Genomic DNA, 26938 nt, shown 5'->3' on the forward strand with positions numbered 1-26938 from the left:
TTAATATGTTTTGAGGACAAAGTGTGAGCAAAAGTTATTTTTTCAAAAGGAAAAAAAACACTAAAAGATTTTGAGTGGTTGTGGGTTTAGGAAAGCTAACCCTATAAGCGTATAGGGCTTAAAGAAATAGATATATAGGTAGTTAAGGTGGGGTTGGGGTATAAAAAAAAAGGAAAGATTAATCATTTTGTTTCGTAAGCAAATCATACAATTATATGAAATACGGGCCTAAAATACAACTAATTAATAGATAGGCTTTCACAGGAGAAAGCCTTTTAGGGTTTTATCTTTTATATATAAAGCTCTCCATCCTCCTACCTCCATCTTGTTCATCTCTCTCTATTGCAGCTTTCGGATCTCACTTTAATAAAAATCAATTTTGTCAACATAACATTCATTCCTACAATCAATTTCAAAGACGATTGAAATTTTGATCATTTCTATAAGCATCATATGTATTCTATGTACAAAGCTAGTATGTTTTGAAAGCAAGTGTGAGTAAAAGTTATTTTTTTTTTGAAGGAAAAAAAATACCAAAAGATTTTAGGTGGTTGTGTGTTTAGGAAAGCTAACCCTATAAGCCAATATGGGTAAAGAAATAGATATATAGGTAGTTAAGGTGGGGTTGGGGGATGAAGTGATGGTAAAATAATTAGTAGGGGTTAAACCCCCCACAAGCACCATATTCTGACTTTTTTTTTTTTGATAATACCCAACCTTGTGAATCGGATAATATGATGTTACTCCCGATACTTATAGTAATTGGGTGGCTCTGTGATTTCTTATGGGCACAGGCCTGTGGCATTTCAACCTTCCTTCGTCTTTCATGGCTATATATCTTTCCGGCTAAGGAATGGGAAAACCTTTTCCTGTTCCATGAATCCGATTTGCATTTCATCCGGAAAAAACCATCTTTTTCTCAACAATGCCTTTGTCATTTGATCCAATAGTGTTCATTAGATAGGAACATATTTGATAAATACTGATAACTCTCGGATAAAGTATTAAAATGGAAAGATCCATTAGATAATGAATGATTGGTTCTTAGGCATCTCTGGCAATTAATCAACAATTCGAAGTGCTTTTCTTGATAAACCAACGTTTATATAAAGATGTAGAGAATTTGTTTGGGGAGTAAAAGGAACGGGGGAAGGGGGGCTAATATGTTTTGAGAGCATGATGCGAGTAAAAGTTACTCTTTTAAAAGGAAAAAAAATACTAAAAGATTTTAGGTGGGTGTGGGTTTAGAAAAGCCATCTCTATAAGCCTAAAGGATTTATAGAAATAAATATATATAGGTAGTTCAAGTGGGGTTTGAGGAAGAAGTGAATGGTGAAATAATAAGTAAGGGGGAAGAAAGTGGTGGGGGGGGGGGGGACTAATATGTTTTGAGAGCAAAGTGTGAGTAAAAGCTATTCATTTAAAGGGAAAAAAATACCAAAAGATTTTAGGTGGTTATGGGTTTAGGAAAGTGACATCATCCAAATTAGACATATTTTAAATATTTATTTTGAGGCTAATATCTGCTACTTAAATGCACTTTATGTTGTTTTTTTTTTAATTTTGGTTCCTTATTGTTTTGCATAAACTACCTTGTAAGTACTTTGAGTGATGATGGTAATTTGGAGCTACTAGTCTAGTGCTCGCGTGTTGCTACGACTAGAAGGGCAGAGACAATATAAAACATGAGCGATATGAGATGATGACGATAATTGCAAACTATGCACTTGTACTAATCCGTAAAAAATATCGACAACAAACAAAAGAAACATATTAGAATAGTAGTTTTAAAACGAAGTAAATAACCACATAAGACGGATGTAATTACCAACGTTGTGCTGTTAATAAAAGAAACTGAACACATGACAAAGGAAAAATGTAGAAAATAAAAAATACTTGTTTCCTAGGTAATGTAAATGTGGAGGGTATTTTGGGAATGAAAAAGATGCTTAAATTTATATTCAATATCTTTTATAAGGGTTAGGGAGTTAAAATGGGCAAAAGACGACTAAAAATGGCGATTGCGTGAAATGATATTGTTCGGGTCTTTCAATGGAGCTAGCAAAATAATGGGCCGAGAAGATCAAGCTGAGACTATTATTATTCAATATTTCACAAGCCCACCAAAAGCCCAGGTTCTCCATTTTAATCTATGATGGGCCAATTTCAAAAACAAAAGGGAAAAGCAAAAGCTGCTCATTTGTCGATGACATGACCGAGAACCCAGGATCCTTTTGGTTGTAGTAGATTGTTGACCAGCCAATGTGGCAGAGTTTATTAGAGCACCTAATGGTTCATACTAATACTAACCAATACAGTGCCACATTAGCAAAATCTTTTTTCAATACATTTTCCTCAATTCACACCCAATACCCAATACATCCAATACTAACCAATACACTCCAACATATTTATTTTCAAACTTTTAATAAATAAAACCACAAATATAATTTATAAAATAAACACAAATATTATATTAAATCCTAAAATACCATTTTATTAAAAAAACGAGCAGCATACATAAGAAAAAAAAACATTAAAATGCATTTAAAATTAAAAAACAATCCTAATAATGACTTAAGCGCAACAAGATTTAAGGAAGACTCCAAATATGCTCGACGAGATCATGACGTAGAGAATGGTGGACGTGTCGATCTCGAAGTTCCTTGATGGTCCGCTCATGCACCTTTAGCCTCTCCTCGAATGTTCGTCGTGGTAAGTTACGTGGCTCGTTAATGAAATCCTTTTCGTAAGAGGTTATGGCATTTCCCGAATCCTCAACAATCATGTTATGCAATATAACACACGCATACATGGTTCGGCGAATCTTATTAACACTCATGGCTTTTGCCGGTGCCTGAAGTATCTCCCATTGATCTTGAAGAACTCCGAATGCCCGCTCAACATCTTATCGAGCACTTTCTTGGTACTTCTTAAACTTCTTCCTTTTCTCGTCTTGTAGGCATGAGAACGACTTCACAAACATAGACCACTCTGGATAAATGCCATCAGCAAGGTAGTATGCCTTCTTATATTCGGTCCCATTAACGGTAAATGAAGTGTCGGGAGCCGTATCCTCAATTATTTCCCTATATTTAATAAATAAATTATATTAAAAAGCGATAAATTATATTAAAAAGCGATAAATTATTTTAAAAAACGATAATTTATTTTAAAAATACCTAAACAAATTTGACTGATTCAGAACGTTTATGTCGTTGTTAGATCCTGCAGCGCCAAAATATGCATGCCATATCCATAAATCATAAGATGCAACCGCTTCAAGCATGATGGTTGGACGTCCTTTATCACCACGAGTGTATTTCCCTTGCCATGATTTTGGACAATTTTTCCATGGCCAATGCATACAATCGATGCTTCCTAACATCCCCGAAAACCCATGAAGTTCTTCGTGTTTGCTTAGCAAACGTTGTATGTCATCAGGTGTGGGTCTTCGCAAATACTCGGCTGCATAAAGCTCAAAAACACACTTACAAAAATCTTCTAGACATACTCTAGTTGTTTCCTCCCAGATATGCAAATATTCATCAAGTGAGTCCGGAGATTTGCCATACGCTAGTTGTCGTATGGCAGATACACATTTATGGATGTACTAAAACCAACCCTTTTTCTTGCATCGACACATAAGTCTTCCATTCGGGTAAAATGTCTTGGTTTTGGAGACAAAAAGTAGCTTTGTATATCGTGAATGATGCGCATGAACAAGCTCTTTCTTGTTCGAAAATGCCGCCTAAAATGGTGTGGCGCAAACGTTGAGTCTTCAATGAAATAATCTATCATGAGTCAGTCAGCAGTCCCATACCGATCTCTATAAACCGGTTCCCGAGTTAATTTCTGGGACGGTTCGGCCTCATCGAGCTCGATACAATCTTTCATGATAGCCATGAGCTTCTCATCACTATCGTCATCGCTAAGCAATGGACCCAAGTATGTATGGATATTCGATGAGAAAGACATGGTGATTTTTAGTTTGAAGAATGAATTGGATTTGGATATGAAAGTGTTTGAGTTTTGGTTGAATGAATGAAATAAGTGGGTTAAATAAGTGAATAAAAGGTGAAAAAGGTTGATTTTTTTAAAAATTTTAATAACTAGCCGTTTGAAAATTGTATAGTAAATTCAAAAAAAAATATATTTTTTTTAATCAGGTAGCTGTTGGGAAAAAGAAAAAAAAAACAAACAAACAACACTTGCAATCCGTATTCACCACCACGAAATCCAATACGGAAGTGTGGGCCGTATTGGATGCCCAATACGCAGCCTAAACTAGCACATAAAGGGTGCTCTTACTGTAACTGAACTAAAGTAGATTTCTTTGAGTTTCTATAGGGCTGGCACATGAAAAGCTATCCCTCCAATCAATGGTGATTAAGGCAACATAGTAGGTGACGGATTTGTGTTAATTCATGCCATATTTCTTTGTAAATATTTTTTTTACCGACTGACACGTCACCATTCCGCCATACCAACCAGCCTGCAACCAGCCACCATCCTCCGGTCTACTGTTAGTGTTCTTGTATATAAATGATAGAGTATTTGAAATCTTATTCTTAAATTATTATATGTTTGTATGAGATGTGATATTGATATTATAATAAAGATTCAATTTTCACTCTCCAATGGTGTAATTTACTATTTTGGGGTTTACTATCTTGATATGTGAGCTGAATATGTATGATTGTATGAATAGTCAGATGAATTTAATAATTAAGCTTTGTTTCTTATGTTCTTTTTATTTATTTACGAAAATGGTGGCTTCTGCGAATGATGAGGCCATCAGCGATAAAAAGACTTGCAGAGTTGTCGGAGGTGTAAGTATTAACGAGCTATTATTTTATATTATAAGCCTAGTTATTTTTCTAACACCTAAGCACTGGTTTATTCTATGAGGTGGTTAAAAAGAAACTGATCCATTGACTCAATGGGTTGATCCCTGATATGAGCAACCTTGATAAATTGATAATTATGTAACTTTCTTCTCACAATGGTTAACTATCGAGATATGTATTGTATAGTTTGCTGTTATATTATGTTGTTGGTTGAATTATAGACCATCTATAGGACAACAAGTTGACTGGTCCTTTACCATCTTACTTTGGTAGCTTGCCAAACTTAAAAGAACTGGATGTCATAATCTTCACATCTTCATTTTTATTCGTAGTATGTGTTTAGAAATGCATGGTCACTTTAATCAATTTTTATGCAGGTATTACAGAACTATGTGTCTGGGACATCCCTCCAGCATTATTAACTGGAACAGTAATAATTAAGTAAGCTGTTTTTTTTTCTTTCCTCCAAGCTAACTATCTGTATGTATATTTATGAATACTATGGGTTGATATTTGGATTTGACTTGACTTGATGGAGTAGAATCTTAATCCTTTGTTATTCTCTTTACTAAGCATATAGAATTTGAAAGTTTAAAGTTATAATTTGTAAGCAAAAGTAGAACTATCAGAGGTTAGGTTGGTGGATGTAATCAGTGGAGGAGGAAGAGATGTCAATTGATGGGATCAAGCTACACATAAGCCTAAGTCGCGATTGTGTATTAAACCAATCCGTTGGCTTTAATCGAAATGAATCAAGTGGTTGTCTGTGATTATAAAGCACCGAGTAAAAGATATTGTAATAGTTACAGTGACCTACTTTCCATGATGCCAAGTAGGGATTATATGAAGGGTGGGGGTTCGTGATACCATTGGAGGTATTCCTAGAGGTACAAAGACACAATAATAATGGGTATCAAAGAAGATCGAGGCAAAAGAAACATTATACGAGTAAATCATCTAAAATTGTTGGAAGTGATGTCATGAGTTTTGTAGGCAGTCCCTGCTTATCCATGAGTGATACTTCATTTGTAGGGTCCATTGTTTGTGTTAAGATCATGTGGGTTTCTTATAGCCAGCACCTTACATAACGATTTGCTCTCATTTATATTTTTTTCATCGATTATGCCGAGAGCAAGGAAACATACTTCTATGCATGTTGTTTGTCTCACATCCATATGTTTATTGTTATTGGTTGTGGCAAGCTTGCTTCAAAACTTACTATAATGTTGTTTGGATATGTGTTTTGAAACTCAATAGGGGAAATGTGTAATAATCTAAGCTAGAAAGTTAGCTTTAATAAACCGATATGTGGTTAATAATGTATAAGAATCCATCCTAAAATGCATCTCTAACGCCCATACAGTAGTAATGCAGTACCAATACCATCCCCTTCTATTGGTGCTTAAGAACAAGAGAATCAAGAATCCTGGATATGCTATAAAGATTGTGTTATTATTAATTGGCTTTTCTATTTGTGGCCAGCAAGTGCAGAAGCAGATTTGGTCAGATTGTTGCTTGATAGATTCGTGACATATAACATGATTAAGATTCAAAAGCTCCAGCGAGTAGTGTATAAAATCTCTATGGGTTCAATCATAGATGTGCAGTTACACTTGAAGTGAGCAGCTTATGTCAGCATATCAACCAACAAAGTCAACGTCATGTCAATGAGTGAAATTTTGGTCTCATTTGACCCATTGTTCAAGCAGACATGTTTTGCTATTCCTTAGCAAATTGATTGTGTTCAGAGTAAAAATCCAATTTCTTAAAGCAAGTGGATCATTTTCATAAATCGGTCTTTTTTTTCCCAATTTTTTTACCCACATATAAACTCGAATCTATAGCTTTTAGTAGTGGCAGTGACAGGTTGTGTTGCTTAAATACAAGCCTTTTTTGGTTTAGCTTTTAAGAAGGCGGGTAAATCTTAGTAGTTTTTTGTGCACTGGGGTACTTGTGTTTCAACTGGTGAGAGGGATGCTCCTGGTAAGGTATGCTCATAATTCCTTTACTTCATTTTTGTGTTTATGTAAATATGATGGGATCATTCATGTGATAAACTCTCTCACGCTCACAAAACATATCGAATCCTCTATAGTTTATTCAACCATTGATGGGTTTAGTATGTCTTTGATTGCGAGGAATGATACAGAACACAAATCAAGATTTTTTTTATTTATAGGAATTGCAGCTCACATGGGAGGGAGGATTAGAATTTGTAGACGAGGTGAGCTTAATTTGGATTCTATCTCAGTAAGTAGTAATTACGGATTGGTTGTTTATCTTTTAAAATTACTCCAACATCCAGCAAAAAGAAAAAGAAATCAGAGTTGCAGTGTCTATTTTGTAGTATGAAAAGGTTGCTACCTTTACCTATAGATCAATATTCGTTTATTTTTTGTTGTAAATGTTACTTAATACAATCCAAGTATTTTGACTATTTTCTCCCCCAGTCTTCAACTAAACTAGTGTAGGGGCAAGATGGGCAGGTGAATATGGGAATGGGTTTCAACATGTGGCAAAATGGGCCGGGCTGGGTTGACCATCTTTTAAACTACTTTATTTGAATACCTTTTGATTATGATTACAAAGTTAGTAACCCCCTACGTTACAGTCATATGTTGATTATGAGTTAAGACAATAGAGGATACTCTTAAGACTGTTGTCGAGCCGCGCATGGTGCATATGATCAGTTTCGTGACACCCCTGGTGAGGTTCTCAAGTTTGTTCCGTCTTCCTTTGCATTTTGTTATTGTTTCCAATTTGGATAAGTTAATATTTTTTATTCTTTTGCATTTACCTTCCAACCATTTGACAATATACCCTCTTTCCATGTTTGACCTTTATGAGATAAAAACCCAAATCTGCCCAGTGTAAATTAAAGAAGTCAAAATTGCAACGTCTTCCAAACCCGAGGTTTTCGTTTATATGATTCATTTATCTAACACATCAATCTCTTGATTCTCGTGGAAATTGTAAGATGTTAACGCCTGTTCAAATTTTCTTATCATCAACATGTTTATGTTTTATAAACTAATTCGTTTTTAGGGAATGAAGGAGTGCTAAAACAATAGCTTAGTTTTACCAATATATCCTTATTTTGTTTATTTTAACAATTAGTTTACATTATATTCTTTTGAAAACTACAATTTTACGCCATACACAAACAATTGTGCAGGTTAGCTTTGTTAACGAGGTCATCGTCTACACTGGTTATTGACAGCGATGAGATTTCCCCATTGCAAGAGAAGTAAAAGAAAGTAAGGTTAAGGTACATATTAAAGAGAGCTACTTGATATTACGGGCATTGTAAGTTCTTATAACTGGGTTGTTGAACTGAACTCAAATTACATATAATAAAATATTGAGATTGCTTGCTATAAAGGGATTAGAATTGAAAATTAAAGCGGTCATTTTAGCGCAGAAGTATAGGTAACCAAATGGATGGGTCACATAAGCTTGGTGACGGATAAAACAGGTATGGGTGAAACATAATAGGTTATGATTAGGTTTGTATATTAAGTATATGATTCTGTCTTTAGCCTGTTCTATATTTGTTTGTGTTGGTTCATTTTAGGTGCTTAGAGGTTAGTTGTTGCCCGGAATATGTTGACCTTGAAAGCATAAGTCTACTAATATCACATCATATGTTAGTTCATTAGGCTGTCCAAATGGGTTAGTTAGGTGGTTTGGGTAATAAATGAAATAAGCTCTCTTAATAATTTGGTTGCCTAAACAAGCGCCCATTCATCATTCAGAAATAAGAACCAGGCGAGGTCATTGATTCACCACGGATCCAATAATGTTTATTCATAGGCAAGCAAGGAAGTTGTAATATAGATACATAAAACACAGAAAAGTGATAAATGGATGCTTTTGTGACCAGCTTTCTTCGCAAGTCAAATGGCTGTAATTTTGTTTTTGGCTCCGCCTGATGTGCGCCATATTACCCAATTAGGATGAATGGGTCATTAATAGCAATCAGCCCCTTTTTATTACATAAGTGTACTTTTAATTTTGTAGTTTGTCATATTTGTTTTAAAGTTCCACCCGTTACGTACACAAAAGGAAAGTGTGCCAATAGTTTTAGTGTTTACTTATCCCGACTTGCGGGCCTATTTTTTAACTCTAAATCTAAGGGTCTGTGTTTGCCAGGTTAGGTTAACTTTAGTCGTTTGAGCTTAGAACTAAAACCAGGTAATATTTTAGCCCAACATGCAATGTTAGAAACATGCTAACGTCCATCCAGACGCCCTACACCATTATATTTGGTTTTTCCCATTCATTTTATTATTTTGTTTTGGACTGGCTGGTAGGGAGTATGAAAAGAAACTGGAAACCCCTCATCTTGATGATATATATTTTTGTTTGGGAAGACTTTGGTGGGTGTGCATCCTGAGACAAGCAAAAGGGAGCAGCTTGGAAAAGAAATCACACACTCACAATTATCATCTATTAAATACCCTACATAAAAAACCTATTTTCTCTTTTCCTTTTTCTTGATTTTTATCACTAACAATATGTAGCTATTGAAGAGGGAAATGGGAAAGTGGTAAAACTATCCTCATCTAAAAAATTGAAGAGGATTACACCACTATCGGTTCAAGCTAAAACATCTGAACAAACTAAATGGCGAATGTAAGTTGCAAATATATTTTGAAACTGAATTATATATGAGTTAAATCCTTTATCCTTAAAGCTCATTTGACCCGCTTACTTTCCCTTTTACTTTCTGCCCTATTTTCAATCCTTCACCTTTTGTTGTCTCGTAAATTTTGACCTTTTGATGTGACGACGTCTTGATTACAACTTAAAATGCATATATGTAATACGCCTTCAATCATGAGGTAAACATCTAACTACATTCCCTTATTACCCGTGCATCTTTTTTAATGAACAAAAAGGTAACTACAGCTAATGGCAACAAAACAGACCAATAGAAGGTAACACGATGGCTCTAAAGAATGTCATTTTTTAAAGTATTCTAATGTATTCAACCCCACCAACTAAAGAATGTCCTTTTTTTTCCAGCATTCATGCTTGCCTCCCCCCCCCCCCCCCCCCCCCCCCCCCAAAAAAAAAAAAAAAACTTTCCAACATGAGCAGGCAAAACCCGAGTTAGTTTGGGAAGAATCGTGCTAAGGCCGTTGATGTTTTTAGTGAAGGATTTGAGGTGTTTTCAGCTTTTAATGTAGATCTTTTTAAGGAAATAACACAACCTCTTGACTCTGAAGAACTTCAGGTATCTAAGTCTTTTTCTTAAATCGTATTATGTATCTATTTTTGTTGTAACCTGTCTTGGTTTGTAATAAAAAAAATATACATACAAAGACAACGAGCAATTATCAAAATATGGAGACACCAAATCTGCCGGGGCTATAATGTTGGGCGAGCTTAAAAAGCTAATTGAAGTGAATCCTTTGTTGCGGGATAAACTAAACTTATTAAAAAAAAAATTCAAGATTGCATACTTTTATCAATCAAAGGTTAAGATTTTCCTCAGCATCCGGGGTGACTTATGTTGTTCGGTTGGTATTGAAGTCTGTAAATTTGTATTCAGGTACGTACTTTGTCAATGGTCATTGACATCGTTGCTTTACAAAGAATCATGCTAACTTTACGTTTGATATTCATCTCATTTTGAATGTAGTTGCTTTAGCATAATGCTGCTAAAATAGCAGCGCTTTATGAGCTATTTAAGAAGATTAGTAGTACAGTCCATGATGACCAGTTAATCAATAAGGTTTGTTAAAGCTTGCATCATCTTTATTTGGTTATGAAGTTGTGGCATTGGGTTCTAGCTATCTGACATTAATTCAGGATAAGTTTTAGTTGGCATTATTCAAGACCATAAAAAGGAAAGTGTGTTTATTAATCGGGTATGATTACTTGACCCGTTTCAAAGTTACCCAGGCCTGTCTTGGCCCTTTACCCGAAACACTCTCTTTCCACATCTAATTATTTGCATTTATCCATGGTAGTTGAATGAGACTTCGAATAGTAATGCCATGACCATATCTTTTTTTGCTTTGATTTTGTTTTAAAAAATAAATGATAACCTCCATATCAAGTGAAAATAACGGGATTGATCCCTTTTTATCTCATTGAAATTAATGAGAACGAACCATCACGCTTTCTTGGATATAAGAAATTATAGATAAATGGAATTGAATAATCAGGATTTCAGAAGTAATATTAAGCAACGGATCGGGTTAACAGAGGTTCGTGTTACTTTTTGTTTTGTTAGAGCTGGCTAAATAGATGGTCAGATCGTGTGTCTTTTTGTTTCTTAGAACTAAATGTTTATATAATGTTGATGCTTGCCTGCTTGGTAAACTTAGTGGAAGATAATCTTAGCAGGTTTCATCTGATTACAATTCCTTACAAGCTTGGAGGGAAAACCTGCCCAGAAAAACATAGGAGATGAGCAACTCAAAAAATTCTTTTTGGTCTTCTTCCTCATCTTGCTTACTACAACATACAATCGCTCAAAACTGGTGCCATGAAAGACTCTGAGCTGCTCGACTCGGTATTTCTGCACATCAGATTGATCGCATGCCAGAATCAAGAAAGTCAACTCATGATCGGAAGAGTCAAGGTCAAGCAGTGAGTGGACATGCACGGCATGTGAGGCTTCCTCCAAGTGGGGTTAAGGATATGGGTGATAGGCATCAGTTTCATTTCCTGATATAAGCAGCAAACTTGTAAGCTTCGGGCCTGATCTTGTGATGCGAAGATTTCACAGTGAAGGATTGCTGTGAGCTGTTTGCGATGGAAGAATAACGAAAACTATGATCATGGGTGTTTTTTTCTTTAATGGATTTGGGACTTGCCTTGTTTGCTGTGACATTATAATTTCATTGTTGTTAGAATTACAAATTTTGGTTATGTAAAGCATTAAAACATTCATTTTGTGTACCTGATTTCTTTTGCCTTCTGCTCCATGGTGTACCATAAAACCCAATGATTACCATCTTAGCTTTGGACTTTGAAGGTTAATATTTGTTTCTTGTCTTTCCATTCCTTAAACCCATGCCACATTAGTTTTATACTTTTATGTCGCACACTCAAATTAAGCTTATGTCATAGACTAAGTGTTAATTTTGTACTGTACCCTCTTTTGAAGTTATAAAGCTACCGAGATTATATTAACTGTCTTAGTTTATGTAAATATCTTTCGAATTATTTTTTAGGACCACCTAATATCTTTACATGTTTATAAAACAAACTATCCCTCAATGATTGTTCAAATAATTTAGGAAAGATTAATCATTTTGTTTAGTAAAGCATACAAATACGATAATAATATGAAATACGGGCCTAAAATACCAACAATTAGAAAATGGACCATAAGAGAAAGTGTTGTAGGGTTTTATCATTTCTTATATCTTACTAGATTAAACCCATGGGTTGCATGGTAAATTATTTTATTATAAATATATGTTCAAAAATTATAATAAATACTTTTAAATTGAAGTGTTAGACTATAATATTGTAACAACAATGTATTCAAATATAAACTTACTATTTTAATACTTATTCAGGGACCTATATTCTTTAATAATGTCTAAATCATGAACAAATCAAATCAAGGAATAGACTAAATATAATATACTTCATTGATAAACCATCGACATTAGTTCAATTTAAATACATAAAACATAAACTGGAAGAATTAATTTTCAAAAAATGAATAATTTTTTAAATATGAGTAAAATAAAAAATAATTTTAATTTAATAACTAATAGGTAAAATAAGATTTTTTTAAATTCAAATGATGAAAAAGAAAAAAAAAATTACGATATCTTATTTAATTTATTGTTAAAATAATACTATAAAATATTTAAAAAAAATAAATGATAAGTAAACAAAAAACTTAGTTGTCACTTAAAAACTTAAGTCACATTAGACCTAAATTATCCTCAAATAAGTATTGTTAAATTACATTGAAAATATTTCAATACTCCAACTAATGACATCTTTTTTCAACCTATTTTTATAACACAAAAAATTTATTATCTTAACATCAAAAAATCCTTTATCAATACAAATCTTGATGTTGTTGAAAATAATTGGATCAATGAATAAAGTTAACAAAATACTTACGTAACTCGTGCAAAAGACATATACATCTCCAAAGTTTCTTTATTTTTCTCATTAATTAAATAGACTAATACCTATCCATCATATCATATGATATAATTCAAATAAATAAATTAATATTATTAACTATGACTACGTAAAAAAGTTTAACAACTATTATTATTGTTGTTTTATTAAACAAAACTTCCAACAAAACTTTAGCCATTTTTTTCTTTTTAATATTTGTATTATTAATTAATGATGTTTAGGATAAAAGATTAAGAATAATTTAAATGACATGGAATGCTTAAAAGTATAAAATTAATGTAAATATTACACATAAGAAAAAAGCCTACATGACATTCTCTCGTAATTACCAACTAATCAAAAAACTATCATCTCTTAATTATATAGAGAAATCTATGTAAAAATATTCATGGTAGGCACCAGATATTGAGCATTAATACGAATCCAATCACAAATTGACTTCATAGACACTAATCTATATCTATACTATCTATACTTATCTATACTATATTATAAAACAGATCTACCCTGTTTACATTTTAAGTTTCAACATTTATTTTCCCAAAATGCTCATATTTCAATTCTATATTTACCTAACACTCTTTCTCTCTCCTCAAATCTCAACCAATCATTTGTTTTCTCTCTCCTCCATAAATCATTTATTCCTCCAATTCATTCAAAATCTTTTATCTCAAAAATCGTACATCGATAAATTATAAAAATTATATGGGTGTTCTTACAATTTCATGCTCTTTCATTAGAGATGTCATTCGATATACTTTCGACGAATTTTTAAATCCGAGGGCGGAGCCCGTACGGCTAAGGCATTTGGCTATCACATTCTATGACCTATCACCCCCATCATCTCACCGCCGCAATGCGCGGGTACTTGCTCTCGTATTATAAAGAAGATCCCCCTGTCTAAAATTTGAAGTTTCAACATTTACTTCCTCAAAATGCCTCTTTTATCAATTATATATTACCAAGCACCCTTTCTCTCTCCTCAAATCTCAACCAATCATCTTTTTTCTCTCTCCTCCATAAATCATTTATTTCTCCAATTCTTTCAAAATCTTTTATCTCACAAACTGTACATCGATAAATTATAAAATTTATACGGGTGTTCTTAAAATTTCATGCTCTTTCATTAGAGATATCATTCGATATACTTTCGATGAATTTTTAAATCCGAGGGTGGAACCCGTATGGTTAAGGTCTTTGGCTATCACACTTTATGACCTATCATCCCACCATCTCACCGCCGCAACACGCGGGTAATTACTCTCGTAAAACAAAAAGTCTCTAAATTTTCAACGAATTGAAATTTTCAGTATTGATTTTAAGTACATCCCTAAAATACCCCTCTCATCTATTCTATATTTATCTAAAATAACCATAATACCCTTTCTCTCTCCTCAAATCTCACCCAATCATTTTTTTTCTCTCTCCCCATAAATCATTTATTCTTCCAATTCATTCACAATCTTTTATCTCAAAAACCGTACATCTTTTAAATCCGATGGCGGAACCCGTACGGTTAAGGCCTTTGGCTATCACACTTTATGACCTAGCTATCACCCCACCATCTCACCGCCGCAACGTGCGGGTACTTACTCTCGTATTAATAAACAAACTACCTTCCCCCATTTTCAAATCTCTACCTTTAAAATACCCAAATGCCTTTAATTTTCAACACAATCCTAACTCACACACTAAATCTACCCAATATACCCTAAAATATTTTACACCCATATTTATCCAAACTATCTATCTTCTTTATTAATTAATTTAGATATTTCCATCTATTATCCGTGTAATATTCTTAATAAAGTTATTTACAAAAGATATATCCCTTAACCAAAAAATAACTACACTATCATTTACGTCAATTATTTTTAGATTAATAACCACATCGTTACCATCACCACCAATAGCACCACCCGTCGCCGCATTATGCGGGTACGCATCTCGTCAAGTTATACATGTGATTATTACACATCATGACAAAGAGATCGACAATATGAAACGGGCCTAAAAATGAAAAATACCAAATGGGCCACAAGAAAAGCCTTGTAGGGTTTAATCTTTTCTTTTATATGTACATATATAAACCTCCATCCTCCTAAAATAAAAACCTACCTCCATTGTGTTCATAGCTCTCTATTGCAGCTTTTACGATCTAACATCAATTTTGTCAAAAAAAATAAAATAAAATAAAAATAGAATCAGTTTCAAAGAAGATGACGATAAACTTTAGCCAAGGACATTTGTATGAGGCAGTCAAGGGACTCAAAGTGTTGATTTCATTTTCATCACCACCAATGAAGATGAGAAGGTACGACATTTTATACAATCACATTTTTATCAATATATTTTATATATGCCATGCATCGATTATATTTTGTAAAAAGACTTTGTTAAACCAAAAAAATTATGTTGATTTCACTTTTTGTTGTTAAGATGGACTAATAAGTTGAGAGTATGTTTGGTTTTTTATTTTCAAATGCACTTCATTATTTGTTGTTAACACATACATACATACCCAGTTATACAAATCCTCCGTGTATAAATATAACGTCATAACGTGTCTCTCTCAACAAATTAGAAATTACCGAATTACACAAAAAAGCACCCCGCCTTTCTTTCAAATTTTTCTTTCTTGGTTGCTCTGTATCTCGAAGTTCCTTACAAGATTCACAAAAAAAGGTTTCTCTTTTCATCCCTTTCTATACGTATGTGTATATATTCCCACCATTTTTTAGTATAACAAAAGGCTTCGTCTTTCTGTTTAATTTTCAATGTATGATCATTGTATCTCAAAATTTGATTATGGGTTTTATATTTGGTGTGGGTTTTATACGTTTCAATTTAATTTCTATTTGATTTATTCAATCTTTGTCTCTTTATTATATATATTTTACCACCACAACAAAGGTTTAATTTTTTTCTTTATTTCTGTACATATGATCAGTCTTTCTCCAATTTTGATTCGTGATACAATGTGGGTTTTTTACTTAGGAATTTCTATATGATCTTTGATGTTTGATTGTTTATTCATTGTTTTTCTTTAGTCTTTATGTATGATCCTTCTTAATTTAACTTTTAACTGAATCTTTATGTGATTTTACATGTTTTTAATGGTTTTGTAATCTTATCTTTAATCTTGAAAACTGAATATATGCGTTTGATTGTTTACAAATGTAATTGTGCGTTTTTGATTAATGCCCGTATATGTTTGAATCTTTCAGTTTTATACATTCTCTCATGTTTACAAGTATGATATGATTTTTTTTTTTAAATCCTTTACCTGTTCTTCTTTTAGGATTAGTTTGGGAGTCATAAGGGGCTATGGATTGGTGAAAAGTTTGGAAGCTGCCTTGTTTTTATAAGTTTTGTGGCTACAGTTGGTGGTCTTATTTGTTCTTGTTACAAAAATGTGCAGTGTTTTATATGGGAGCTTGAAGATTTGGGTTGGGAGACATTAGTTAAAAGAGGTTTGGATAAGTTGTTTTGAGGCTGTGATTAAATTTTTTATTTATTTAAAGGAAGTATATATTTTGGTGTTTGTTGGACAGAATTGACTTTGTCAAGTCAAATGCAGTGGCATTTGACACTCTATGACATATCACCTCCTATGACCTATCACACTCTATGACCTATTATGCTCTCGTATATTTAAACAGACGAGAATGGTACCCGCACGTTGCGGCGGCTGTCGAGTTAGTGGCGGTGAGAGTGTGATTGGTCATAAGAGGTGATAGGTCATAGAGTGTGATAGCCAAATGCCTTAGCCGTTCGCCTTTAGATTTAAAAATTCATCGAAAGTATATCGAATGACATCCTAATGAAAGAGCATGAAATTTTAAGAACACCTTATGATTGTACGGTTTTTAAGATAAAAATTTTCTATAAATTGGAGGAATAAATGATTTATGGAGGAAAGAGAAAAAAAATGATTGGTTGAGATTTGAGAAGAGAGAAAAGGTGTTAGGTAAATATAGAATTGATATATGAGCATTTTGAGAAAATAAATGTTGAAACTTAAAATGTAGACAAGGGAGATTTGCTTTAGAATATAGTATAGTATAGATATAGATAATGTAATCATGAAAACCTCATCCATATATAAAAGGGGAAAAAACACATTTACACAACTTTTTTTTAATAAAAAATAAGTTAGTTTAGTTATAATAAAAAAAATTTCATAATTTAAAAGAAAAATGATATTCATACCACAGATCTTAATAAATCTATTGTACAACTTTTTGAACACATAATACAAATTACTATAACACATGTATAATAAATTTATCAAAACTTGGTACAAATATCACTCCTCAGGCCAATTTAACATTTTATCAACATAAGACAATTGTAACCAACATCGTGTCTCTAAATACTCACTAGTCAATATGACTTCTGTTAAAGCAATCGTCAAGTCATGTAGGAAAAGGGGTGCCGTTAAGTTTGTCGTTAATTATTAACAGAAAAAGAAAAGTAAAACCCTAATAGCTCCTGTAAGTCTACCTATAAATATACATCACATATACACAATGAATCAGCAGCAGCAGCCACAAAACATAGCCACTTTATTCCAAAATCCATATTAAACAACGGGGCTATGATTATAAAGAGAGAGGGCTCTAGCCGGTTATTTATATAGAAAAAAAACCCGACTATGATATAGACGATCCGAATGCCGCCTCTTTTTGTAATTCGGTACAAAGATGGCTTTAAAGGCATACACAAAAGTTTCGTTTCTGCTATAGTTTTTGGGTTATTTTTTGTGTTAAATAATTGGCGATGACAGAGATCTCTAAAAACTACACTTGATATGAGCCCCATTTTGTGTTATATCATATATATGTTTTATCTTCTTTTTGTAACTAATAATAATTTTTGCATTTGTTGTATTCAATTTGTGAATAGAGTTGAAATATATTTTCATGTTTCTATTTATATACACAACAAATGCGTATATTAAAAGCCTATTTTTTTTTTTGATCTATTGATTTAGATGGAAAATTATTTAGGCAACGGCCAGACAACCGTAGAGATGGTTTCCACAGATGAACAGTTTTTTACCCATCTGTTTGTCTACTATTATCCATCTCACATTTTTATATTTATATATATTTATAATAATAATCCTTTGAGACAAATGTCATTATTAAACTGATTATATATATCTTTGTAACAGCAGTACCTTTAATCATCCAATATATTTAGGATTTATAATTCTAAATTTCAAGTCATTAACGGTTGATTTGTTGCAGAAAATATTTAAATATACTGTTTTATCATCCAGATTTGCTTGCAGGGTTTTTGACGATTATGAGTGCGAGGTACATTTGAGTCAAAAGACTTGGCGTACGTCAGCACTAAGAGGAATGATGAGAGGTTGTGACATAAAGAAATTGCGAAACAGAGCACATGGTGTATGTAGGGCCTGTGAATTTGGTTATTAATGAACAAATATAGTTATCCGAATGTTGTATAGGATAGAAAAGGTGGGTTACATTGTGCTTATACACCGTCTTGAGTAGCGTCCCAAGTTGCCAAGACGCGGATGGTGTATAAGCCGTGATCGTCCTTGTGGCTGCGTCCTTCTACTTGTTCTTCGCCAAGAAGTTTGAGGACATCCAAGGTGGGACCAAAGGTAGCCGTTTGTTTGTTTGTGTTTTTTTTCCTTCAACGGTAACATTTTTTTTTTCCTATTTAAATACTAACCTTATTCTCATTTTAACACACAAACAATTCATCAAACAAACTTCTCATTTCATTTTAAAACACAAACATTTCATTTCAAACACCACCCAAATTATGTCTACTTCATCATTAGCAAGTGATGAATTCAATTTCCTTTCTAACCGCTACACAAATGAACACGCTATTTAATCCAGAGATCGCAGGCGTCGTTTTTGATGTTTGTTTGGTTTTCAGAATGTTTAAATCTTAACTTTTGTTCCAATCGATTGTTTTGGTTTGTGGTGGGCAGTCCTTCGATGGAAAGACCTCATATGCTGCATCTCTATCTACAATTACAACTCTAGTGCTGACATATAAGAACTCAGACCAGCTCGTTCAGTTCCTTACAACTACGCCGGTGCTGGAATCCTTCCATCTGGTGTTTTATGAGGTAAGTCAGTTCTAGACATAGTTGTTGTGGTTCTTACGCAGAGGCTTATGTGTAGCTAATTTAGCTTAATACTGTCCTTATAGGAGTTGAAGTTTGACAAAAATCTGGTAGAGGCACTAAATCATTCTGAAACATTGACTAAGCTGAGTACCTGTTTGAAGAGTGTGACTTTCTTTGACTTTGATGAAGACAAGAACAAGACGGTGGCAGGATTTTTTTTGGCAAATGGAAGTTCGCTGCATAAGATGGTATTCTACCACAAGAAGTCAGGTGAATCCGTTAGTAAAGTTTGGAACTTTGCCAAGGCTTCTGCATCAGTCAGGCTAATAGATATTTTTCCTTGAAGGCTGAAGCCATTCAGTATTGTGTCATTGCCTTATATACCATAGTACAGTATAATGTTTGGTCGGTGACTTCATTAGTAAAGTTTGGAATTTCACCAAGGCTTGTTCATCACTGAAGATCATGGATGTTTTTCCTTGTAGGCTGAAGATATTCAGTAATGTGTCGTTAACTCATTGCCTTAGATACCATAGTACAGTATAATGTTTGTTTTGGTGAAAAGTTTCTTTGTCAGATTGCTCTTGATTCATTTTTTGAGAACTTCATGTGTTAGTTGTTTGTCAAGGTGTAGTTCAATTGTAACCACACTTTCATAAATCTGATTCCTGTCTGTGTTACCTAAGGAATCATTGGTTGTTAAATGCTTTCTATGAATAGATACGGTAAAAATCAACTCTTTTCTTGTTACTTCTATATTTTTTTTGTTTTTATTGCATGAATTCTCTGGAGTAAAGAAGAATTTATAAAAATGTTCACAAGGCTTAAAAATTCGATTTTTACATTCAATATGTTGTAAACATGAACGTGGCTCGTATGACTCTAGTTCTTTTCAAGATTTCAAGTTTATATTGCTATATACAAACCTGACTCACTTGCACTTTTTGATGGAAGCTTCTACTTTCTGCACGGCTCTGATGTGGTTACATTAGGCTAGTGCTAGATAGACCATTTGTTAATCAACGGAAAGTTCCATATACATCTCAGAAACTGAAGGTGACAAGATAACAGGTCGGATGGATTGAGTGACGGTCACTATTTAGTAGAGACGGAAAACAGAATGGCATGGTTGGACAAACTAATAACTTAGCATACTCGGAAAAATTTAGCATACTCAAAACACTATTAATATGCTGATAAACAAAAAACTCAGATCAAAGTTTACAAAAGGCGTTCCATTAAGTTTCGGTAATAGTAATTATAACCATGACCCGAGTGATTAATCATTACAACTAAGTCCGCATAAGAAGTGATAACTTCGATCATTGAAAATGATACATTTTCTTATATCCATGGGATGCAAAGAGACCAAGATTCGCTACATTACCAAAGGCTACTCTACATATGTCAATAGACATGACTCTCATTCCAACTTTTGTCTGATAAGAGCAATAAAAGAAGATTTTATAAAAATGTTCACAAGGCTTACATTCAATATGTTGTAAACATGAACGTGGCTCGGATGACTCTAGTTCTTGCCAAGATTCAAGTTTATATCGCTATATACAAGCCCGACTCTGATGAGGTTACATCAGGCTAGTGCTAGATAGGCCATTGGTTAATCAAAGGAAAGTTCCATATACATCTCAGAAACTGAAGGTGACAAGATGACAGGTTGGACGGATTGAGTGACAGTCACTATTTAGTAGAGACGAAAAACAGAATGGTAGGGTTGGACAAACTTTTCTGTCAATACTCTTTTAGTTTTTAAAAATAACTTACCACATTTACTATAATTACAGAAACATTATTAATCTGGTTTAGAAGGTGGTATGCTTTTAAAAGACACTTTTAACCCATTTGATGAATACTTATTTTTTTAACTATTTTTTTTATCCGACCCGTTTGAGATACAACACAACCCAAATCAGTCAATACATAAAACCTGGGTAGAAGACCACCCACCTCTTTGGGGGCCGTAGAGAAGATTACCACTCCTATCTAGTTGTAACTTGTTATACAGCGGGAATCTGGGAAGTTGACAGGGTTCATTTTTTTTTCTCTTGACCATGCATCAAAACCCCCTGTCAAAAAAATCGATTGATGACCTATTCTAAAACGACCAGCAAACTAATGATTTACAATACCTGAAACTCTTCTCGTTTGTAGTTTTCCACATGTTTCCCTTACCCGTCTTCTTGATCCTTACAAAGAAAAATTTAGCATACTCAAAACACTATTAATATGCTGATAAACAAAAAACTCAGATACAAGTTTACAAAAGGCGTTCCATTTAAGTTTTGGTAATACTAATTATAACCATGACCCGAGTGATTAATCATTACAACTAAGTCTGCATAACAAGTGATAACTTTGATCATTGAAAATGATACATTTTCTTATATCCATGGGATGCAAAGAAGCCAAAGAGACCAAGATTCGCTACAAAATGTAATAAAAATGACACATTACCAAAGTCTACTCTACATATGTCAATAGACATGACTCTAAAGATGTATGTTTTTAACATTGATTGTTTTGGCACTGTTGATGTTATCCTAATGTCATTAAATCTGTACATGTTACTGTACTTCATTAAATTGAAGAATCTTCTCTATCTTCCATTACAATCACCAAATTGCTTTGTTGTTTATGTCCTAAAGTCTCATTCTTAAGATGTGAAACTCAGGGGAGTAAGCAAATTCAATCAAGGCTTTGGTGCGTTGGCTAAAGTAGGAGGTAAACAAGGACGATCAGGCCCCAATCTCCCTTTCTTCCATGCACTCATCTCTTTCTTTTGTGACTTACGAAACTACCTTTGATCTCTGACATTTCATCATCTGATAATGATATTGAAGTGTCTAGCTTTTAAAAGGATATGTAACGTTGTCTGTTTGTCCATGATCGCTCATTCTTATCCGAGAGACATAGACCTCATTGAAAATAGGGATGTGGTCACCTGAAGAAGACGAAATACTAGTTAAATATATTACTACACACAGCCACCATGGTTGTTGGAGCTATGTCCCTAAACTTGCCAGTTACTACTTTCTTTCACTCCTGATATATAATCAAGTAGTATGGCAATCACTAAGAGAGGTGATTTATGCACCACTAAAACTGAACAAGCCAAAAAATGTCGATGATGCAATCGGTGTATGATGTACTTTCAAAGGTGCACAAAGCACCTCCATACACAATCGTGGCCTATTTAGCGTTATCATTTGTTTCTGATGCAAAAATATAAACATTATATGACCCATCTATGCAAATCTAAACGCCACAAGATATTGTTTCTAAAGAATAGTATACTTCTATGTAATTACCAAAAGAGTCAAATTAATAGTTAATGTGAATACTGTTGGAGCAGGTTTACAAAGATGCGGAAAGAGTTGCAGATTACGATGGATTAGTTATCTACAGCCAGGTTTGAAAAGGGAAACTTTTTATGCACAAGAAGCCATGCTCACAATTGATCTACACAGTATCTTGGGAAATAAGTATGCAAGATAAACTTAAATGAAATTGTTTTGGTCAAGCTGATTCATTTCTTGAAGATATTGGTTTTTTTTTTTTGTTATATGTCAATGAACATATGGGCAGAAATAGCAAAGTACGGTAAAAAACTTCTGGAACTCCAAAATGAAAAGATAGCATCTTGCTGGAAATGATATGACCCGTGTTATTTTTCCAGCAATCATCACCTGCAAAAGGTCAATGATCAAGATAATCATGTCCATGAACCATCGTCGTTGGTTAAACTCGATCAAGAATTTGGAACTAATATTGACGTTGATACCAATCATCCTCCCTTTCCACCATCACTCCTGGTCCTGGGTGATCCGTGTCCTGTACTAAATCATCATCTACTGTGGAATTTTGACTTGACTTTTTGTCAAACTTGGGATCTGAATAATCTGATAATGCAATTTGAGCCAAGTAAATTGAACAATATGGGGATGGTCACTGATAATCAAATAAGTATTGAGTTCTAAGATGTTATACCGTGAGATCGACCTTTATGTCGAGTCATTCACTATCATAGCAATATTTGTTTACAACTATATGTAGAGAATTTGCATATACAATAAAGTAGCAAGAGAGTTGCAACAAAACAATCAGTTACATCAGTTGTACCATAGCAGTATTTGGATTCGTAAACCTTTGTATTGATAGTGAATTATGAACATATATACTACAAAAATCAAGACTTTCCATTGATAAACTAATTACTTTTATTCAAGGATCCTAAACATCTTACTGAGGTAGGTATATATAACTTACTTCAAACATTTTTCCTTTTTCATAACTTTTCGGGTTTCTGCAGCAGTGATATCAACATCACCTAAAACAGGTTTTGCAGGATAATTAATGATTTGCCAATGTATCTGTTGACAGCATCCTAAACAGTTTCTGTTAGAACATACGTATATAAACACATACACATTCATGAATCCCACTAATGATGTCAAATGATCCGTGATAAATAACTATATAAAGAATTCACCTGCATTTACAACCCAATTGTAATTAAACTAATTGTAAAAAAAAGTTTAGAATACAAAATCCCTAATCGTAATCAAACTAATAGAATTTAGCACTACAGATTACAGATTTGAAAGCGCGATATAGAGAAGAGAGCATGACATGGGAAAACTGGGAAGGTTTTTAACAAAGAAAAGAAGATCAAGCTTTTTAACACTATTCTAAGCAAGCAATTTCCATGTACAATGATCTAAAAAACAAAAATGGGATGACTTGAGACCTCCAAATATTAGTAGTTATCTTGACGCAATCCTTTTAATTCTTTCAAGTGCATCAAGACGGGCCTCGCCATCTGCATTTTGATTTTCTGCTTCTTCATCTCTTTTTCTTTTCCTGATAAGCCCACCAAATATGGCATCAGGAACATCTTTCTGTGCAATCTCAACATTTCCATCACCATCCTCTTCGTCACTATCGCTCCCTCCAGGAAGATCAATCTCTTCTTGGTTTTGTAGGATTCCTGATTCCTTTTGTGATTCTTGAACACCACCACTTACATATCCAAGCTTTCTAGCAGCAGCAGGAGCTAACTGCCTTTCTAAAGCAGCCATTTGATCTTCTCCAGTTGACTTCTGCACTAAGGTGTGCTGGGGCATAATATCATAAACACTCCTCTTAATACGAAGCATGTCTCGATAAGTATCCTCGTTGCCATGTTGTACTTCAAAATCATGCCACTTCTTCCAAAATATACCATCAGAGTGTGCAAGACAAGATGATTGAACATATATTTCCCGTGCACGGTAAATTTCTCCTAGACTCTTCTCAAGCTCAGCATACTTGATGCACATCTTCATGGCATCCTTATCGGGAAGCCCATCAGAAACAATGGCCTGTTCATAGATCTCCCGAGTTTTAGGGACTCCAAAAATTTCAGCTGCACGTGCTATGTAAATTTCATACACGCTCAACTTCTCATTAGCCGGGACGGCTTTTGTTGCTTGATCGTATACCCTCATTGCTCGTTTAGCTAGGCCGTAATCCTCCTCTAACTTAGCATATTGAAGATACAAGGCCTTTACCACTTGAGAAGGGGCCATTCCAATGGCATGCTCAAACAGCTCTCTGGACCTTTCAAGTTTGGACTTCCCGTATCGTTTCACAAATTTTGAGAGATAAGTAACCCAAATGTCTTTCACATGAGGATATTTGAAGATATTCACCCCCCTTTCGTATACCTTGAAAGCATCCTCAAAGTACTTGTTATCCTCTAGCAGCATTGCATAGTTTATAATAATCTGCGGTGTAGCAATGTGCAGATCCAAGATCCTTTCATATGCAGTACGGGTAGATTCCAAGGTGCCTAAACTTTCTTCTAAATCCACATAAAAAGTCCAGAGCCTTAGGGATTTGTGCAGCTTCATTTGAACCGGTTCATTGCCATCAGCAGCCACTCTGCGTTTCACCTCAGCAGACGGCTCAGCTGTAGCACCCCTCATTAGTTCCCGTGCTCCCTTGAAATTCTTGTGTCTAAGCTCCATCTCTGCCCATTCACACCAGACACGAGCAAGATCATCCACAACTTTATAGTTAACTTGGACAGCCTTGTGAAAGATGACCCTTGCATTAGCAAGGTCCTCATGAGTTTCATACAATTTAGCAAACGCAACCCATAAGGAAAGGGGATTGCCGACCGCTTTGATTGGGTCAATCGTTCGTACTGCTTCAGTATAAGTTAGAATCTGCTTGGTTGGATCCCCTGTGAAGATCTTAACTCTCCTATGCCACTGTTGAACATTATGAGGATTTTGACGAAGAAGAACACTATTGGCCAGTTCCGGCCTTCTGTCCATAAGATGCTCTAATCTCGCCATCCTCAAATCAACATCGTTTTTGTCGGATAGCCAAAACCTGTTGATCTTCTCCTCCAACTTTTCCACGTTAAGCCGATCTTCTCCGTCATCATCGGCCTCAACACCGTTTTCTTCATCCTCGTCCATCTTCAAAGCAAGCACACTCTCTTCAAACTGCGAGTAGGCATCAAAGATCACACTAAAATCCCGAACAGTAACAATCGTGGTCATCCCCTCTTCAAATACATCTCTCGCCTTTTCCAACAACTTCCTCCTGATATAATAATCCGCCAACGAAGTCCACAGCCGACCCACCTCGTCACTAAACCTGCGAATCCCGCCTCGAATAACCGCATCAACATTAAACCCAGAAATGTCACTCGCATGTTGGGTAAGCAAATCACAAAGCTCCAACCACAACCTATGTTTCGTGGAATAGAAGCTATCGTCATTCAAAACACCCGCCAATCTCTCCGCAGCCTCTTGCCACAACTTGGAATTCAACAAAAACTCAATCAAATCCTCAATATGACCCGGATCGTACTTCAAAAACCGTCTATAAACCCTCAAAGACATGTCGATCGGAACCCCTCTCTGCTTAGCAAAAACCAAATACTTGTCCCAGATCCTATCATGTTGAGTAACGGGAAACGCACGTAACGCCCTGTCAAAGGCTCTACGCGTCCTAGTGACCAACTTTTGTTCAGTCAAACTAGCCAGATACATAATCCAGATCCTGGGCTTCTTATGCATAGTGACCAAGGCACGTTCAAACGTATTATTCAAAGCCTGGTATCGGGAATCCGAAACGGGCAAATTACGTACCAGTTCGACACGTTCTCGGATATAGGCATGCCAAAGTTTGTAACTGCCTGGTAATGCTCTGAGCGCCCGTTCGTATATGACTGAGCGTTCCTTGAAAGGCAATTCGGTTAAATAACGCCACCATACTCTAAGGTTGAAGGGGTTTCGGAGCACTTGTAATAGGTTCAAAGACGACATATATAGTTATGAAACTTCTAAACTAATTACAACCAAAAGGCTGGCTGGTGTCTTAATTTGTAAATCCGAGCCCCTAACGAACCCTTGAAGAAAAGAAAGTTTTACGTAAGCTTCGACCAATTGGAATCGAAAACAGAAAATTCGATTTGGGTTATTTTTTTTGGGATATCCGATACAAAGCACCAACCCCCTCTATTTATATACAGGGGAAAAACTAATTCTAGTCCTGGTATATTACCAAACAAAAAGCTCCAACCGACCTAAACAATTAACCGACCAACTGCTAAATAACTTTTGGAAACTAGATTTAAGCTAGAGGGTTTCCCCGACGCCGTTACTTTGCCGCCCCGGGCCCCGACTTTGGTTTAAACAAAATGTGTCCGCGTGTTGCAGCGACAACTGTTATAGCGAGTAAGATGCCGTAACAGTAATACAAGCTTTTTAGGTTACTTTTTCTGCTAATAAACAAAAGTTGTTATCTAAAAACTTAAGCTTTCAAAGGA

The 26938-nt window shown here is 34.6% G+C and overlaps 1 protein-coding gene, 2 long non-coding RNA genes and 1 other non-coding gene across 6 annotated transcripts; 3 read left to right on the top strand and 1 right to left on the bottom strand.

Annotated features, from left to right (window-relative positions):
* The first annotated feature begins 10283 nt into the window (after window positions 1-10283).
* Window positions 10284-11784, top strand: LOC122608601. Its single transcript, XR_006325267.1, has 3 exons — window positions 10284-10407; window positions 10498-10590; window positions 11208-11784. It is a non-coding gene; the product is annotated as an uncharacterized LOC122608601 (long non-coding RNA).
* A 3326-nt stretch (window positions 11785-15110) lies between these two features.
* LOC122607550 lies at window positions 15111-19873 on the top strand. Of its 3 annotated transcripts, none has more exons than XR_006325065.1 (4): window positions 15111-15291; window positions 18265-18615; window positions 18955-19095; window positions 19179-19873. It is a non-coding gene; the product is annotated as an uncharacterized LOC122607550 (long non-coding RNA). The 3 variants fall into 3 exon arrangements; XR_006325066.1 differs by having other exon boundaries at window positions 18277-18615; XR_006325064.1 differs by lacking the exon at window positions 15111-15291 and having other exon boundaries at window positions 17890-18615.
* Window positions 17935-18076, top strand: LOC122609606. Its single transcript, XR_006325356.1, has one exon. It is a non-coding gene; the product is annotated as a small nucleolar RNA snoR143 (small nucleolar RNA).
* Window positions 19874-23750: 3877 nt separating the features above from the next.
* LOC122607147 (pre-mRNA-splicing factor SYF1-like) lies at window positions 23751-26435 on the bottom strand. Its single transcript, XM_043780069.1, has one exon. It carries the CDS (start codon window positions 26433-26435, stop codon window positions 23877-23879), a length of 2559 nt encoding a protein of 852 aa, XP_043636004.1. The 3' UTR covers window positions 23751-23876.
* Window positions 26436-26938: the final 503 nt, after the last annotated feature.

This window comes from Erigeron canadensis, chromosome 7, assembly GCF_010389155.1.
Source record: "Erigeron canadensis isolate Cc75 chromosome 7, C_canadensis_v1, whole genome shotgun sequence".
NCBI classification, from domain to species: Eukaryota; Viridiplantae; Streptophyta; class Magnoliopsida; order Asterales; family Asteraceae; genus Erigeron; species Erigeron canadensis.

Coding starts and splice junctions, on each gene's coding strand:
- LOC122607147 (XM_043780069.1), bottom strand. CDS start 26,435: ATGTCGTCTTTGAACCTATTACAAGTGCTCCGAAACCCCTTCAACCTT.